This window comes from Serinus canaria, chromosome 20 (genome assembly GCF_022539315.1).
Source record: "Serinus canaria isolate serCan28SL12 chromosome 20, serCan2020, whole genome shotgun sequence".
NCBI lineage: Eukaryota > Metazoa > Chordata > Aves > Passeriformes > Fringillidae > Serinus > Serinus canaria.
In genome coordinates, this window is record NC_066333.1 from 9,031,297 (window position 1) to 9,048,695 (window position 17,399).

The following is a 17,399-nucleotide window of genomic DNA, read 5'->3' on the forward strand; positions in this document are numbered from 1 at the left end:
AGTCATCCTGCAAGCAGCAGGGGACAGGGGGGCTGGATTTTGGTGGCTTTTACTTATTTTTGTTCCTTCCCAGAGCCAGATTCAGACCAGGACACATTTCCTTTGGGGCAGTCTCTGGTTTTGGTCCCTCCTTTACCCACTGCTCCCCACTAGGCTGGTAGCAGCCTATGGCCTTGGGGATCTCTGCCTGCCTCCTTGCTGAGGTGAAGCTGATTAATGAAATTAAGCATTATTAAGGGGTGGGGGCACAAAAAGCACAATCATGGAAGTATCACCTTTTCAAGAAACAGCTGGGAAGAGCAACCAGCCCTGGCTGTGAGCGTGGCTAAGCCAGGAGAGTAGCAGGAGCCTTAGACTTTACAAGGAACACACATTCCTGTATCCATTTCCTTATTTTCTTGACAGAGGCAGTGGCACAGCTTATGGGGCCATCTGGAGAGCACGTTGTGTTCCTGGAAGAGTGCACAGACAGCTCAGGGCAGCTCAGACAGACTCACTTGGTCTAAACTCCTTGCTGCTTACCAGCTTTGCCACCTGCCTCACAGCTTGGCTGGTGAAGGGCTTGCTCTAAGCTGGGCTTCATTAAGTGCTGAGTTCTCACACTGGCACTACAAAGGAGCTGCAAGATCTCAGACACTCAAAGAGCAGGTAGAGACAAATATTTTGAGAGCACAAAAATCCAAGATTTGTCCATTTGAATGCATTTATTTGAAAATACATCAAAATGCCTGGGTAACACATCACAGTGAGTGGTCAAGCTTGGTCCCTCCCCACAGTCCATCCCTGCCCAGTGGAGCCCTGCCTTTCCAAGCAGCAGTGGCAAGAGACTCCCTGGCTCACTCAATGGCTTCCATCACTTCCATCACCAGAGTCCGTGGTCCTGTCATGATGAGGCTGCTGATGGTCTGATAGTCCAGGTGCAGAACATACACCCCATTCACTGAGAACACAAACTGGCACACCTGCAAGAGAGGAGGGACAGCTCACCTCCAGCCCCACAGCACCTCCTGCCCAGGATTAACTGGAGCCAGGGCCTGAGGTGCAAATAACTCCTGTCCAAATCCTGGAAAGCCTCAAGCATCACCAGCCTGTAGCTACACCAATAATCACAGTGCTGCAATCCCTGTGCCATAAAAATGGGACCAAGGGGATTTAGGCTGTGAGCTAACAGAGGAAAAAAGGACTCATTTATGAGCAGGGGCTCATTTCACAGATGGAAATGAAATACAATATTGACATCCAGCAATTTGGTAGCAAATGAGATTAGGTAAGTAGAAATTAACTGAGCTCTTGAGTAAATGAAACAAATTCATCCACCCCCTTCCAAGCCTGCCTGAAGCAAACAAGGAGTTACACTCTGCCTCTGAAAAAATCCATTGTTTCAAATATTCATTTGACTTTAGACTTATATCAGCTTTTAGAAATTACTCCCTTGCTGCTGGGGTTTCTGTAGGGAAACAACACTTCTTTCATTCCTGCCTAAGACTGCACACAAACTCGCATGCCTGGGCCTAAAGTGAGTTTCAAGCTCTAAGTTCATTTCTCCTGAGCTGTAAATACTGGAAGTTACTTGATCAATCAAATCAAGGCTTCAATTTGATGTTATTAAAGTTTAGTGTGCATGGAAAAAAGCTCAATGGAGAAGTTCATTGCTAATAGCAGGGAAACAAAATGCTCAGGAGCTGAGCATTTCAGGAACTGTGATTCAGGACAGAGCTCTGCCCCTTCCTTGCATCCCTGGGGTTATTTAAAGTCACTGGAATTGAACTGGGAATTCTCTGCTTTGTGTTTAGTGGCTCAAACCATTTTGACAGTTCCAAGGTCTGGCACAGGGATGGTTTGCTTCTGACAGAGTTTTTTGAGTTTCAGCTGCCCACAGTCCCTGTGCTGCCTTGGAAAAGGCAAATCCTCCACTCTGCCAGCCCAGACAGGGCACTCTGCAGACAACATCCCTCCCTCCATCTCCAGAGCTCCATGTGCCATTCCACTAGTCTGATCCCCAGGGCAGCAGGTGGGACTATCACAGAGCATGTGTTCAGCCCAAAAAGCTCAAACAGGACACAAATCCTGTCTCCTGTTTATTCCCCATGAGTAGGAAGTACCTTCATCCCTGCAGCAGCAGCAGGTCCTCCTGGGTCCACTGCCTGGATGTGGCAAGGTCTTCCTCCTCGAACCACAAAGCCCCAGCCCACTGCATCCCCCACAATCTGCAAGGACAACAAACATTCCTTTAAAAACCAAGGAATGGGCTGCAGAGAGGAGATGCATCAGTTCCCAGAGGGACAGAGAGCTCATGATCCTAACCTGTTATGGGCAGGAGAGAAAAGGCTGAGATGAGATGAACTTAATGAAATTGTGAGATGCAAGTGAGATGCAGAACTGATTAATTGCTCCTTGCAAAGCTGCTTTCTGATTGATTCCCTGCCAGCCTGTGCAGGAAGGGGCATCACAGGCAGCATCAAGCTGAAGTGCAAGGCATGCACCACAAGAATGTTTGAGAACATTCCCAGGGCACACACACCTGCTTTGCCTCTTCCTTGGCACAGCAGAGCATTTCCTGGGTGGAAGGGGCTGCTCTTGCCTTGGCACTCTGGTGTCAGCCTGCCAGAGCAGTTTGCTGTGGTACTGCAGCCCTCTGAAGTGCCCAAAAGAGAAAAGGAATTCCCAAGAGACTTTGCACATGGCCCATATAAATAAACAACAGCAACTGCAGAGCTCAGCAGGAGGAAATGAGCCATGAAAGGCCCAGGCTGGCAGAGTTGAAGGGCAGGGCAAGAGCACGTCCTCAGATGTGCCATGCCAATCACCAGCTTGATTTTCCTTGCTCTTTCCCATCACTTTGTACAGCACATTTAATTTGGGAACCTGATCCACATTTCCTGGTGCCAAACCAGCATGGCAAGGCAGCCCTCATGCTTCCTACACTGCTCTCTATGAGCTTGCCCCTTTCAGAGGTGGGCAGTGAAGGGGTGAGACACAAAAATAGCCAAGTGCAACAGGATCCCCGGGGCAGGAGCTGCCTTGCAATATTTCCACCCACCAGCACTGACTTGACCAGTCCTACAGCTTTAGAAATAGTTTAAAAAGCAAAAGCCTCATTCTTGAATTGTCTGCAGCATCCTGGAGATTTGTCCATGTAAAAAGCCCAACATAAGGAAGGAAGGAAAGAGTGGCCCTTGGATGCTCCCTCCACCCAGTGCAGCTCCATCAGATGCTGATGGATCAAATCAACCCCTGATCTGCAGAGGTACCTGAAAGATGCATAAAGCTGTACATAAAGTGTGTGACAGAGGGTGAGTGTCACAGTCCCAAGAGTCACAAGACTTACTGATCCTACAGCTTGCATGGAGCTGGATAGAATAGAAATCACAGAATATTAGAATGGGTTGGATTGGAAAGGACCTTAAATATCACCTTGTTCCACCCCTCTGCCATGGGCAGGGACACCTTCCAGTGTCCCAGGTTGCTCCAAGCCCTGTCCAGCCTGGCCTTGGACACTTCCAGGGATGGGGCAGCCACAGCTTCCCTGGGCAACCTGTGTCAAGGCCTGACCAATGGCAAAAAAATTCCAAAACAGGAGATTTTTTTTTGGCCAGAAAACATTTTTTTCCTGATCTACCTCATGGAAATACATCAAGCTCTCAGAGGGGCTGAGCACACTTCCACCCACAAGAATGTGTGAAGACATTGACCCCTAGGGAGTCACCAACAAAAAGCCACGATGATGTGACAAAGCTTTAGCACAGAGAGGTCAGAGCAGCCAACAGAAAAGCACCAAAGAGCAGGCAGGGAGCTGGGTACTGCTGCATTAGCAATGCCACTTCCAATGGTCACTCACAGTCAGCGTTTTCTTGACATAGGGGGCCCCAGGGGACAGCAGCTCCTCAGTGGTGACAGGTCTCTTTAACACTAGAGCAGAAGGTGACAGATTCCATCAGAAACAAGGGGTTTGTACAGGAAGGTGCATAACAAGGCAGCCTGGGGATCACCCTGGGCTGGAAAACAGATGTTAGAACCACAGGTCCTGCACACAGAAACCTTTGAGTTCATCTGAGTGGTTTTCCAAACACACACACACAACTTTTCAAATCAAGGTGCAGAGGTGAGGCTGAGGGGTTTGATGGGTTTGGGCCTGGGCTTGAGCCCGTGCCCTGAAGGAGTAGATGTCTCCCACATAACAACAGGCAATGCAGAAGCCCAGACCTGATTTGGGGTTGCACTCAGCCACAGGAGGGAATACCAAGGTAGGAGGAGCACTGAAGTAGGTGTTGGCGTTTCCAGAGAGGGAAGTGATGCTGCTCCTCCGAACTGCTGAGACAACTTTGATCTCCTTGTTGGTCTGGACTGAAAGAGGCACATAAAATAATTTCTATGTAAAAACAGACTAGTTTAAAATAACAAACTTCCCCCCAAACCTGACTTACACTTGAAAGGTATGTGTGCACAGAAGAAAGTATTTGAACTGAGAGTAAAACCAGCTTCAAAGATCAAGAGCTGACCTGATGCTAAGCTATTTTCCTGGACCAGGGGGCTGTGCTAGAGACTGCCAGTGCATTGTGACATCCCCCACAAACCAGTGGGATGGGTGTTCACTTCACGGGGTGCCCAGAGGAACCTCTCAAACTCTGCTGGAGCAACATCCTCACCCCTGGGCTACTCTGGAAATTAATCCTTGCTTTCACAGGCACGGTTACCAGAGAGGAAGCTGGTGTTGCCTGGCTCTGGGTTGAGCTTGCGGAGGCAGAAGGGGCTGTCAGGGCTCTCGGAGAGGGCACGGGCAGAGTTCTCATTGAGCAGCTCCGTCAGACGCCGCCGCCGCCGGAAATTGATCCAGAAGTGGTAGAGGATGTCACTGTCAAAGAAGTGATGCCTGTTGGAGACTAGGAGAGAACAGGGGAGGAGGGAGAGGCTGAGGGGGTGGAAAAAGATATAACAAATATCCTGAGGGTGCCACCCTGATTTTTTAAGTTTTTCTAAGCCTTCTGAGGTTTACATTCTTGTAAGGAACTTTCTCACACATTTTATGTAAATAACTTATTGTTTTGCATTCTTATATGGAAGAAGAGAAATTTGATAAACTGTTGGTTTGTCCAGTGTCATTGGAGAGGTGGGACTGTCACCCTCCAATCCACTGTCACTTTGAGAAATCTATAAGTGTTAGAATCAGAAATGAAAAGTGCTTTTTTTATTTTAAAAAAGCTGCGTGTGCACGTCGTGTTATTTCATGTCCTATAGTGACACTGAGGGACCTTCACAAATTGCTTTTAATGTCCCTGTGCTCTACTGCAGCTTTTCTGCCTGTTTGGGAATGCTGCCTGCAGGGAGGGAGGAACAGCAGGGCCACCCCCCTAGAGGTACCATCTCCCAGGGGTGCACTCAGTGTCACAGCCCTCCACCTGCCCCTGTCCCAAGACACTCAGAGGACTCCCTGCCTTCCGAATTATAGTTTAATTATAGCAGATGGATAAGGTCTCCAGCCAAGAGGAGTTAAACTTGACATCCTCCCGCCCCAGCCCTCCAAACCCAGGGGTGCAGCCCAGCCCTGTGGCCGGTGGCTTTGAAGAACTGAAGAGCAAGAGCTCAGATTTCATCTCAAAGCCTTTGAGGATGGTAAAGATTGCTCCAGTTTCAAAGGTCACCAGCTCCAAACATAGAACTCAAAGGCTCCATTGCCATCTCCAAGTGGGCACTTGACCAGCACTTGTTGCATGGCATGAATGGGGATCTGTTCCTCCACAGCCATGCTCGTCCCTCGCTTCCCAGCCTGGCTCACCATGCTGAATGATCCCGTGCTCCAGCAGTGCCCGGCCCAGCTCCACTGCCTCCTGCCTGTTCTCCACCTCTCCCTCCTGAATGAGCCAGTCGATCATCTCAGAGCCCAGGAAAGTCCTCTGGTACTTCACCGAGTTCTCCTCCCTCACCTTCAGGATTGACTCCTCCACGCTCACCAGCCTGGCACAGAGGTGGGACAAGGCTCCCGTGATGCCAAACATCCCTGCCAATCCCCAGGGGAGCTGCAGCCGGGTGAAACAAGGCCGAGGGAAGTGGGCAAAGCATTGCAGCCAGAACATTCCTGCCAGGGAGCAGCGGGAAGGGAGGGAGGAACACGGAGCTGCAGTCGGGCACCTTTGTAAATCTTCAGCGCAGCGAGGCAGCAGCTCCAGCAAAACCGGGTGGGCTCTGAGCTCAGCTAAAGATCGCAGGGAAAGCCAAGCAAGCGACTGAGTGTGGGCAACAGACGGCAGGGGATCCAAAGCCAAGGACAAGGTGGGTTTCAGTCAGCAGGAGCTCCCTGGCAGCGTGTGAGAGCTGAATCCAGTGTCTCCACGAGAGGGTGCAGCCGGCTCAGCCATCAGAGCGCCGGGACGCGCTCCCCATCCCACGGACACTGCTGCGGACCAAGAGCGAAGCACAAGGGATGCACAGCTGGCAAAGGGACAGGGACACGCCCAAAGTCACCACCCGGCCGGATGGAGGACTCTCCTTCAGGGCCAGTTTGTGACTCTCGCTGACAGAGAGGGGAGGATGCGAAGCTGTGAGGAGGCTGGAAACAGGTCCAGAGAGTGGGCTGGGGTTAAATTCTTGAAAGATGGTGTGGATTTAGAACCAGAAACAATTGACACAATGAAAATTAAACACTTGGAAGTGGAAGGAGTTTTCTCTCTGAGAATAACCTTTTCCATTACAAATTTTGCAAATTAAGATAAGAAATAGCCTAATTTATGCTATGAATAGCCTAAATAGGCTAACAGGCCAAGAAAGGGGCAGGAACCCCGGCCCACAAGGGTCCTGAAAGTCCCATACCTTGCTCATTTTGGTGGGACATAAGTCCTAATACAGCTGCTGGAAGCAGCTCACACGAGGAGGCTGGAAGTGTGTAGGGAATGGCCACTGGATGTGCTCATCCCAGGAGCACTCAGACTGCACTTCCCTGCAGCAGATCCCAGATCCTGCACATGGCCTGGAGCCCTTGGAAGCATCCATGAGTTCATAGTAAGACTCCAGTCCCATGCCCTGGCTGTCCTGCAGCTGTGGCAGGGCTCAGAAGCAGCAGGACAGCAGGGAGTGCAGAGAAGGAAAAGCAGAGCCAGGGGCTCCCAGCTGCAGGGCAGCAGCAGCCAGCACAGCCAGCAGGGCACAGCCCCAGTGCCCCAGGGCCAGGAGGACTCACGTACTTCTCATAAAGGCTCTGCCCTCGCAGGAACACCTTCACATCCTTGCTGAGGGGGAAGGTCCCGTCGTCCTTGCGGAAGCGGTAGAGCAGCTTGGCATCCTTGTAATCCGAGTGCTCGTCACAGACTGCAGGAACACAGGACACACAGGGCTCACCTCAGCAGGGTGTTGTCTCCAGGCTAAAAGCTGTCAGGGATTCGTGCCACGTCCCCTCCCTGTGCCCCTCGTCCCATGGAACAATCGGCATCCGAGCCCTCGGTCCCCAAAAATTACCTGCCCGTGAACACCTGAAGCTCATGCTGCTGGGAGAGGCCAATCCCAAAGTACAGACCTTGGTAAAGATGGAGCTGGGGGCTGCATTTTGTCCCAAACATTAAAATACTCATTAGAAAAAACAGGACTTTTTAAATTTAAGTATTAATATTTTGATTTAGACTAAAAGAGGATGGATAGAATTGCCTCAATCAACTTTTAAAAAAATGCTACAACCACCTGTAAGCAGAATGTAAGCAGACTTAGAGGACAGAGGAAACAAAACCACACTGCACTCAAACCCCCATAAAATCACCTCTGTCTATCAAAAATACTCATAAACTAAAAAAAATAAGGCACAAAATTTCCACATAATTTTGTGCCAAGCCTGCCCAATTCATTTGCGTGGCAAACTGACCTCAAGAAAAAAATTTCCTTCAAAGCCAGGTGTAATACAACTGGAATAATTAAATCTGTATGAAAAGCCTGGGATTCATCTTGGGGACTGGACAGTCTGTAAATGCATGGATTTATAGTTCATGTAGCCTTAAGCAGGTAAATATTTGGGATACCAAATATTTAAATAAATGAGATAAACCTGCCTGAAACAGACTCCTAGGCTACAGTAAAAACAACAACAACAACAACAACAACAAAACTAAAACAAAGACCAAAGAAACCCAACCCAAAAATCATAGTTCAGCTCTTAAAGTCAGCCTGCCTTCAGCTGCACCCATCTGAAGCAAGAAGAAGAAAAGGAAAAAAAAACCCAAACAACAAAAACCAACAAAAACCAGAATAAAGAATATGCCTGGAAAGCAAAGAAAAATAGTTAAAGGGAAAAAGAAAAACCGCAAATGTTTCCTCACTAAAGTAACACCAACCACGAGAGTGAAATTCAAAAGATTCAAGAAACTTCTTGTGAAAATTTTAACTCTTTTCCATCCTTCTGAGCAGACTGGCAAAACCACATTCCCCTTCAGGTGAGCAGCAAAATGCCAAAACTTGTCAGATTATCTCGGGCTCATCATTCCTGCAGAGCAGCTGTCTCAGATGCAATCAGGACTCTGAAGCCTCTGACTCACCAAGCACAAGGGCAGGATGAGAAAGTTGTTTTAACAACCTTTTTCTTAAGTGAAAGTTTGCAGCCTCATAATTCCAAGGAGCAACTATTCCAAAGCCATTGCAACCAGGAATAGAACAAAAAATCCTACAGGACTGTGCCCACAGAAAGCCAAAGCAGTTTTCCTATTTAAAGACCAATTCCATGTGTTTCCAGTGTGTAACAGAACCAAAGCTCAAAGCACACCAGACAATTAAGAGGCAGCACAATGAACTTCATGAGATAATTATCAAGATGCCAGGGAAGAAGAGGGCAAACAGTTCAGCCAGACAATTGCCAAGCACCCAGCACTGTGCTGGCAGCCCTCTTTCCACAGGACTAACAAAATTAATGGACACAAGGCAAGTTGGAAAGTCAGCTTCTGTGTCCTGCCAGGAACTGTCACGGGAGCAGGAGGGACATGTCTTACTATGCAATCAAAACAGTGCTGGTACCCAGTGCTGCACAGGTTTAATTAACTAATGGATTTATTTGAAACTGTCAGCTGGAGATGTAGTAATAATCAGGTGTAAGTGTTAATGGTTAACTGAGAACTCCCTGCTTCAGCTTTTTGTGATAAAGCCCCGCAGCAGTTTATTTTTATTCTAGGCAGTTTAATGTAAAGGGCATTTCCCTCAGCAAGGAGCAGATGGCAACAGGGAGTGTTTGCATTGCAGTGGTCAAAGGCAGCTATTTTTGGAACCCAGAGAAGAGGGGGGAGCAGAGGGTTTGGTTTGGAAGAGATGTTTTGGGTTTGATTTGGTGGGGTCATCATCTGCTTCTGTCTCCTCAGCTACATCCTCGAGTGACAAACCAGCACCCAGCTCCAGGCAGCCCCAGCTCCTGCCCCAAAGCCCTGGGAGCAGGAGAGCTCAGCCACAGCCCTTCCCAACCATGGCAGAGGTGTCCCAGGGCTGTTTGACAGTCTGGGGGTTTTGTTCCTGGCTGGGCCTGAAAACCACATGGACAGGAATTGCTTTTTGCCCATCTGAAGCACAGCTTGTTTTCTGTTGTTATATCAGGACCAAGGGCTGGATCTTGCTCTGCAGCACAGAGCTCAGTATGTGACCTGAGTTAATTCAAAACTCCTGAAAGTTCCAAAGAAATTTTAAAAAGGAAAAAAACTGAGTACTGCTAAGAGCTGGGCTTGAGCATCAAGCTGCTTTTTCTCCACACTTCCTTTTTTTCCCCCCTTCCTTTTAAAATTTCTTTTTAATTAGGATCTACAGACAAGCCTTTGTAATGGCAGCACTCACTCCATTCCCAAGGGAGGCTTTCCTACAGGATTGCTTCAGCTTTAGGTTCACAGGTGACAGATTAAATTTTCCTTGGACTGATGTGAACTCCACATCCCTCTTTGTCCCAGCATGAGGAAACTGGAGGAGTACTGGGGTCTTATGGTGCAGAGGTGAAATGTGCTATAATTCAGCTTCCACTTCTGCATGACACAGACATGAGCCAGACCAGCTGCTGTACAAACACCCACCTGCCTGGGTACAGGAATACAGGGCAGGTGTTACTGAGCTTGCTTTCAAAGAGGAGACACTTTAGATGTCATTTTACAGCCCAAGCCCCTTCTGTGGTGGGCAGGGAACTCACAGAATTCACAGAATGACCAGGTTGGAAGAGACCTTCAGGATCATTGAGTCCAACCCAGCCCCAAAACCTCAACTAAACTCTGGCACCCAGTAACACATCCAGGCTTTTTTTAAACACATCCAGGGATGGTGACTCCACCACCTCCCTGGGCAGCCATTCCAGAACTTTACCACCCTTTCTGAAAAAAATTTTCCTAAAATCCAACCTGTATTTCTCTTGATGCAGCTTGAGACTGTGTCCTCTGGTTCTGTCAGTGCTGCCTGGAGAAAGAGCCCAGACCAGCTGAGCACAGGCACCATTCAGGAGCTGTGCAGAGTGATGAGGGCACCCCTGAGTCTTCTTTTCTCCAGGCTGAGCACCCCCAGCTCCCTCAGTGTTTCCTCACAGGGTTTGTGTTCCCAGTCCCTCATCAGCCTCGTTGCCCTTCTCTGGACATGCTCCAGCATCTCAACATCCTTCCCAAACGGAGGGCCCAGAACTGGACACAGCACTCCAGGTGTGCCCTCACCAGTACCAAGTATCTGGTTCATGCCCCCATCCAGCCTCTCCAGGAGCCCTCACCCACGGCAGGGTGGCACACAGGGACTCCTTGCCTGCTAGGCTGGGTGACACACAGGGTGAGCAGACACACAGCCTGCCCTGGGGGTGGCAGGAGCCCCACACACCGTGGTGGATGATGTAGTGGTCCATCAGCTTCTGCATCAGGCGGATGGCGGTCTCGCGGTCGGGCGCGTCCTTGTGCTCCACCAGCCAGTCGGTGAGCTCCTTGGCCACGAAGCAGTTGGGGTACGTGCGCAGGTGGAACCTCCTGTCCTTGATCAGCTTCCCATCGTGGAGACGGAGCCTGGGGGGAACAGCAGCCACTGAGCACAGCTGGGCTCTCAGGAGAGTTGGAGTCTGATGGCTCGGATCTGTCCAGCCTGGGGAGACCCCCCTGGATGTGCCAGGGAGAGACCGCCCTGGATGTGCCGGGGGTGGTGCCAAGCAGCCAGGGACTGATCAACTCAACCAAACCCCCTGGCACTGCCAGACTGCATCAGCCAATCCCAGGGAGCTTCTCCACCATCCCCTTCTCTCCTCCTGCCACCACCCAGTTGCCTGAGCAGATGTAGTGTGACCTGTACGTGTCTTTTCGTTCTAAACAAGCCTCTAAAACCCACAGCAGCCAACCAAAGAGGGTGAAGAGAGGACAAAACTCAGAAAATAAAAAGTATATGTACATGCATGTACAAATAGCACATTTGTATTTGTAAATGTCTCTTGGCATGATTCTGTGTCCAGTTCTCCTATCCCATGGCCACAAAGGCAGGAATAAAGCTGCCCCAGGACAGAGCCTTACTCATAACTCCAGGTGGGAGCAGTAACAGGAGCCCTCCTTTCTCCTGTCCAAGCAAAGAGTGCCAGGTAGATCCCAGCACCACTTGATCCCTGCACCCACTAACCCACAGCAGCAGTTGAGAACAGTCCTGGCATTTTCTGGTTCCAGCTGGGATTGACTGGGATAGAGTTTACCCAAAAACAACCCTCCTGTCCCAACAAACCCGATGTTATGGCTGGTCTGCAGCTCTGATGGAAAGGCAGATGGGGGAAGGTTACTCAGGTGAGCACAGCTTTGACTTTCAAAAGGACCTTAACAACTGAGTGAGCCACAAGGCACAGAGTTCCTCTGTGCTCCAGCCAAAGCCAGCCCACTCTGGCAGCAGATCTGTCCAGGGGCCAAACTTCTGCCCTGTAGCCATGACTGTTCCCGAAACACCAGTGCTGGAAAATGCCCAGTGTGTGCAGCAGGCTCTGAGGGGAGACATTAATTAAACATCTCTGTAACTCCAGGGTGGTTTTGTTTCAAATTATTCAAAACTGGCAATTCCTGGTTTTGCCACAGGCCAGTGAATTTTACGGGGGCATTAAACACTGCAGCCTTTTGTTATTCCATGCCTCGAGTTCTTCTGGTTTTTTTGCCTGTTGGACAAAACTTTTAGGTACCTCACAAGAAGTTTGAATACCCTAAAAATCTCTCAGCTAATAATGGATTATCCTATATTGTAGGATTTATAAATACTAAGTTCCTAAAAGTTTTACCATCAAATGTTTTGTCAGAAGAATAATTAGTAATTGATTGTTGCAATTAATACTGAGCAGCTGACAGAGGTTTTCAGACCTTCCTGCTAATTAAAATACTACACTAAAGATTCATGCAGAACCAGCTGCTGGCCTGGCCTTGCACAGACCTCCCCCAAATCCTGAGGTCCATATCCAGCCTTTCACTCTTTACCTGTCAGCCTGATTCCCACATGTGACCAGCTCTTGTTCTGCAGATGGATTTTACCCAAAAAGAACACTCCACAGACAGCTGCCTGGCTATTTATAGAGCTTTTGTCTTTTTTCTTCCTTTATTTCATGGTCCACTGTCAAAATGCAACCAGACACAGTCAGCAGTGACTGCAAACAGAGGATCCCCACCCTGGAGGAAGACACAGCCAATTTTATGTTTTCTCTCTTTCACAATCACAAAGTGGGGAGGCACTTCAGAGGAGTATTTGGTAAAGATAAGAAATATTCCAAGAGTGCTCTTCTGCCACCAAGAGTCTACAGGAGTCTATATAAAGAATATATATAGTCTATATATAAGAATATATATATTTCTACACTTACACACACACACACCCTATACATATAACAATACATAGACCATAACCACACAAGGCTTGAATAGAAACTGGTTGGAAGAACACTATTTTCCCTATTTTACTCCCTTTATTTGATCATGTTTCAGAATACACAAAAAAAAAAAACCCCACAGATTTTTAAGGAGATAAATAAAATTTAAACAGAAAATATTTTTAGGAAGCAATGCTGCTAAGGCCTAAGATATAAAAATTTAAGAAATACATTTATTCTGAAAATATTTGATTGGGAGCAACTTCCAGGACAGGAATTAAGTGGTATTTCAGCACCTCTGGAGCAGCAGCTTGGACTTTAAATGCTCTTTTGAACTTGTGACGAGTTTTCCCTCTGTCCTGCAGACTCAGAGCAGCGGAAGAGGCTCGACTGGAATGTCCTTGCAGACTTTTCACTTTCCTCTTGTTTACTGTTTCCTGTCAACCCTGAAGAGACAAACTTTGTCCTTCAGGCACAGGATGTGACAGCTCTTGTGTGATGTGATGTTAGAAAAACAAAGCTGGTGAAGCCATGAGCGGGTTCTAATCACGCTTCCAGATAAATAAGATTAAGGAAATAAATAATAATGTGCAATATTATGAGTTTTCTAGATGGCAAAATCTACCCTGTGGACATATTACTTCTTCAAAAGGGAAAAAAAATTTAAAAAGCAGAATAAGGTCAGGATAAAACACTTGCTGGAACATGAGAATGGGCTCTTATGAAACACTCCTGGCTTGGCAGGCAGAGCCTCCACGTGCGTTTGCTTTGGGAAGGTTGTGTTGGGTAAGCAAATTGTTTCTTTGTCAAGGTCACTACAAAGCCATCATTATTCATCCTGGGTAACCTTGTGGAAAGAGACATCCAAACAGAAGAGGGATAAACTCTCCCTCACCTCCCGTGTAAACAAACCTTGAGCATCTCAAATGACAAGGTGGATCTTTCAAGGATATTAATTCCAGTTCACAGTGCCACAGCAGCTGAGCACAAATGAGTGGCCTTGGAAAGATGCATCATCCAAAATACCTTTTCTGTTCCTATCTTCACAGGAACAAACAAACAAAAACAAACAAACAAACAAAAAAAAAAAAAAAAAAACCCACCAAAACAACAACTAAGTGCTCACTAAAAGGCAGCAACAGACACAGGAGCTTTTCTGCAAAGCAGCTGCTGCTGGAGAGGCAAAAGAGCTGCTGCAAGCACTGCACATTTTGCTGAAAATGGGCTCAGCAAAGCCCAGTTTGCATCACCCCCAGTCTGAAAAAGCACCAGGACGTCTGGGGAGAAGGGAGGGCTTTGCACACCTGTGACAACCCAAAGTGGTACCAAGATGTTTTATTTTCCTTCTATTTAAATATAAGTATAGAAAGATAAATATCAGAAAGAAATCCCAGCAAGCACAAGTCTTTTTCCCAGTCCTCCCTTTCACCAGGGCTAGAAATTTATTAATTAGCTTTTTAAGGTCATTCTGGCCATGAAGTCTCATCTTTGAATAATGTTCACTGTTACATCAAGCAGTGCCCCATGATTCCTCAAGGAAGTCATGCTCTCCACAAGAGATCCAAGTCCAACAGAGAACCACCAAATCTCCTGCAGACAAATGACTTTTGGGCAAGAACACAAATTTTGGCACGTTCAGCCACACACCTTTAGTGAGCCCAATTTCCAGAGCATCAAAGAAAGAGCATTTTATTTAACAGCATTTCAGTTTGAGTATCCAACTAAAACACTTGCCAGCTCTGAAAGTTTTGGACAGTGGCAGAAATTGCATTTTTATTCTTTGTAGGAAAAAAGCTTCCTTCTCCTCTCACTTTTCCTGTGCAAGATATAAATTTACTGAGTACATTTTATGTTTAGGAGTGATTAATGCAGCTTATTAGAGCACAGCTTCTTCTCTTGACCATGGGAATACCCAGATGAGAGTGCACCAGGGCTTGTCCCTACTTGAGGAACTCTGATTACAGCAGGGTGTGAATGCAAAGCAAGGAAGCTGCTCCAGAACTCTCTGTGTAGATAAGCCATTTGTTGCAATTAGAAGTGACTAATTGGGCCTCTCTTACAGAATGCCACCCAGGAATACACAACGCCCAGTGAAACCAATGTGATTTCCATGCAAGTTTTTATGTCTGACACAAGAGGAATGACAGCAGACGTGAGGAACGAGCCTGAGCCAGCAGCTCTGTCAGACTCAAGGCCAAAATATGAGTGAAAATTTTATTTTTGTATTTCTAGTGAAGAGAGACTCAAAATACAATTTTTTTCCCCCTCCCTGAACCAGGCAGCCATTGAAGCAGAGGAACCCTGGCAGACAGGCAAACCCAAACCCCCCTGGCCAATCTCCCACTGATTCCTTCAGGATCCACTTCATTCCCAGCCATCCACACAGAGCATTCCTCCAGCCCTCACTTGTGCAGCTATTCCTGGCTGGGAAACACATCCTGACACTGAACAGACTCACCCCTCTGGCCAAACCAAACTCTGAGGCATTTGCAAACTTGCTGGGAAGCCAAAGAACTGCAAAGATGGAGCAAAGGTTTGTTTGATTTAATGTAATAGTGGGGAGGCAGGGCAGGAAGCGGGGAGCAGGGAAAAACAAATGTTTGATGTTTCGTGTGGACACAGCAGCGTTATTTGCTGCTGGAGGTTCACTGAGTCAGGGCAGCTGCAAGGCTCCTTTCCATGCCTCTGTATTCCACAGCTGGGGAAAAGCAGGGGAGGACAACGTGGACATTTATCCCTGTCCATCTGCTGTTGTCTGATACACCTCCCAGCCTCTCTGCCTCAGTTTCCCCATTGCTCTCCAGCAGATATCCAGGAAGATCCATACCACTAACTCCTGACCTGCCAGGCTGTGAGATCCCCAAAACACGAGGGAGAAATTCAAACTCTGTGGGTTCTGCCTCACTCCATTCTCCTTCCAGCCAAAGACTCAGTGGAAGGAGCAGCCCAGCTCCAGGCTGGTGTCCATCTCCTCATTTTCCTCCCCAGGTTTTACACCAACAGCTCCTTCCCATCCTTGTGCAGCAGGAAGAGGCTCCTGCCCAGACCAAAGCAGAAGGATGCATCTGCTGTGTGCCCAGCCCCAGCAAAAGGACCCTCCTCTCCCTCACTGGGAACTCTCAGATTTTGGGAGCTCCCCAAACCAGGAAACTTCAAGGCACTGCAGCTGTGGGGAAAAAAATAAATAACGAGGAAGAAAAAAAAATATGGATGTCCCCAAAACTACAAAAACTTTGGGGTTTCTATTCAACTTTAGCCCAGTGTGCAGTGTACTGGAAGAGTTCTGCTCCCAAACAAATTTACTCTATCCCTTTCTCTTGTTTACAGTCACAATCATCAAATGGTCCAAGGCCTGATCTGCTCCTGTCCTGCAACAGGCATGGGGAAGTCACATCACCCCCACAGATGGAACACAGTTTTAACACACAGCTTGAGTATTTTATTTTCTCTCTCAATACCTGACCCCTTCCTCTGGCCCAGGCTATGCAGCTCAACTGAAAGCTCAGTCACTCCAGATAAGTTACTGGAAATATAAATATGAATAAACCTGCTCTGTCCCTTGGCTGTATGCTCAAGATGGGGCCCCAGTCCTTAGGTGGAAATTATCAATCCTTGATAGAGTACAAATAATAAAGCTAAAGCTAACAGTGCTCACAGAGAATGGACAAAAAACCTACACCAAGCTAATTTTAGGGCTCTGATGACAGCACACTCAGGCTCTGGAGTGTTTACATTATCAAGGATATATTTCCTATTTTCCACCCACATTTCATAACAAATCAGATTAGCTCCAGATACAAACAAGCAAACTGCTCTAGAGCTAGGAAAGGCCACAGTCAGATGCTTGGAAGCAAAGAAGGGGTTCTGACCCCATAGACACAAGGAACACATTTTCCCAGCCCCACATTGCAAGGGAGAATGGATTTCTGTCTTCATAAGAAGAAAATCCTCAGAAACTGCTGAAGGACTGGGACTACAGAAGTTCCCAAAAGAGACTTTCAGGAAAGGGAAGGTCCAGTTCAGGCACGTGGAATGCCCTTCCAAGTCACCCCAAAAACATCTCCAGAAGTGCTGCTGTCCTCACCCAGCCAGGGTCAGGGACCTTGTGGGGGCAACTCAGTGCCACCACACCACTCTCCGTGCTTCGGGAACGTGGAAAGTGACAAAAAAAATCTGTGGCCATCTAAAGTCCCCTGGTACCTGGGGATGAAGCGTGGGAGACGCCAGAGAGGAGCAGCAGGACAAGGTATAACAGGAGAGGAGCTGGCTCAGCACGCTGGTGGATGAAGGAAGGATCAGCAGGCACTGGAGAGGGGAAAGAGCTCGCTCAAGGATAAAGCTCTGAGCCTGCTGCTAACGGCACACAGCCCTGAGCCCCAGAGCAGGAGGACCCCGGGACCTCCTACCTCAGCTGCTCTCCAGCAATCATCACCTCAGCCCTGTAGTGCTGCTCCGTGGCTTTCTTCTTGAGGCTGCTGCTCAGGCTCTCCATGCCGGGCTGGCGATGCTCCCCATGGGCTCTGCCTGGGAAGATGCTGCTCCCCCCGCCGCCGGCCCCGGGCAGGTGAGGCAGCCCCGGAGCTGCTGACTGCGGCCCCACGCCCGTCCCTCCCTC

At 48.2% G+C, this 17,399-nt stretch overlaps 1 protein-coding gene across 3 annotated transcripts; it reads right to left on the bottom strand.

Moving 5' to 3' along the window:
* Positions 1–678: 678 nt before the first annotated feature.
* Positions 679–17,399, bottom strand: LOC103818716 (DEP domain-containing mTOR-interacting protein-like). 3 transcript variants are annotated; one of them, XM_009093107.4, is made up of 9 exons: positions 17,191–17,399; positions 10,792–10,970; positions 7,176–7,299; positions 5,774–5,952; positions 4,695–4,880; positions 4,204–4,344; positions 3,839–3,909; positions 2,103–2,207; positions 679–962 (listed from the first exon to the last, which is right to left on the bottom strand). In XM_009093107.4, exons 1-9 carry the CDS (start codon positions 17,274–17,276, stop codon positions 837–839), a joined length of 1,197 nt encoding a protein of 398 aa, XP_009091355.2. In that variant the 5' UTR covers positions 17,277–17,399; the 3' UTR covers positions 679–836. The 3 variants fall into 3 exon arrangements, with proteins under 3 accessions (XP_009091355.2, XP_018772899.2, XP_018772898.2); XM_018917354.3 differs by having other exon boundaries at positions 17,217–17,350; XM_018917353.3 differs by lacking the exon at positions 5,774–5,952 and having other exon boundaries at positions 4,695–4,852; positions 17,191–17,388.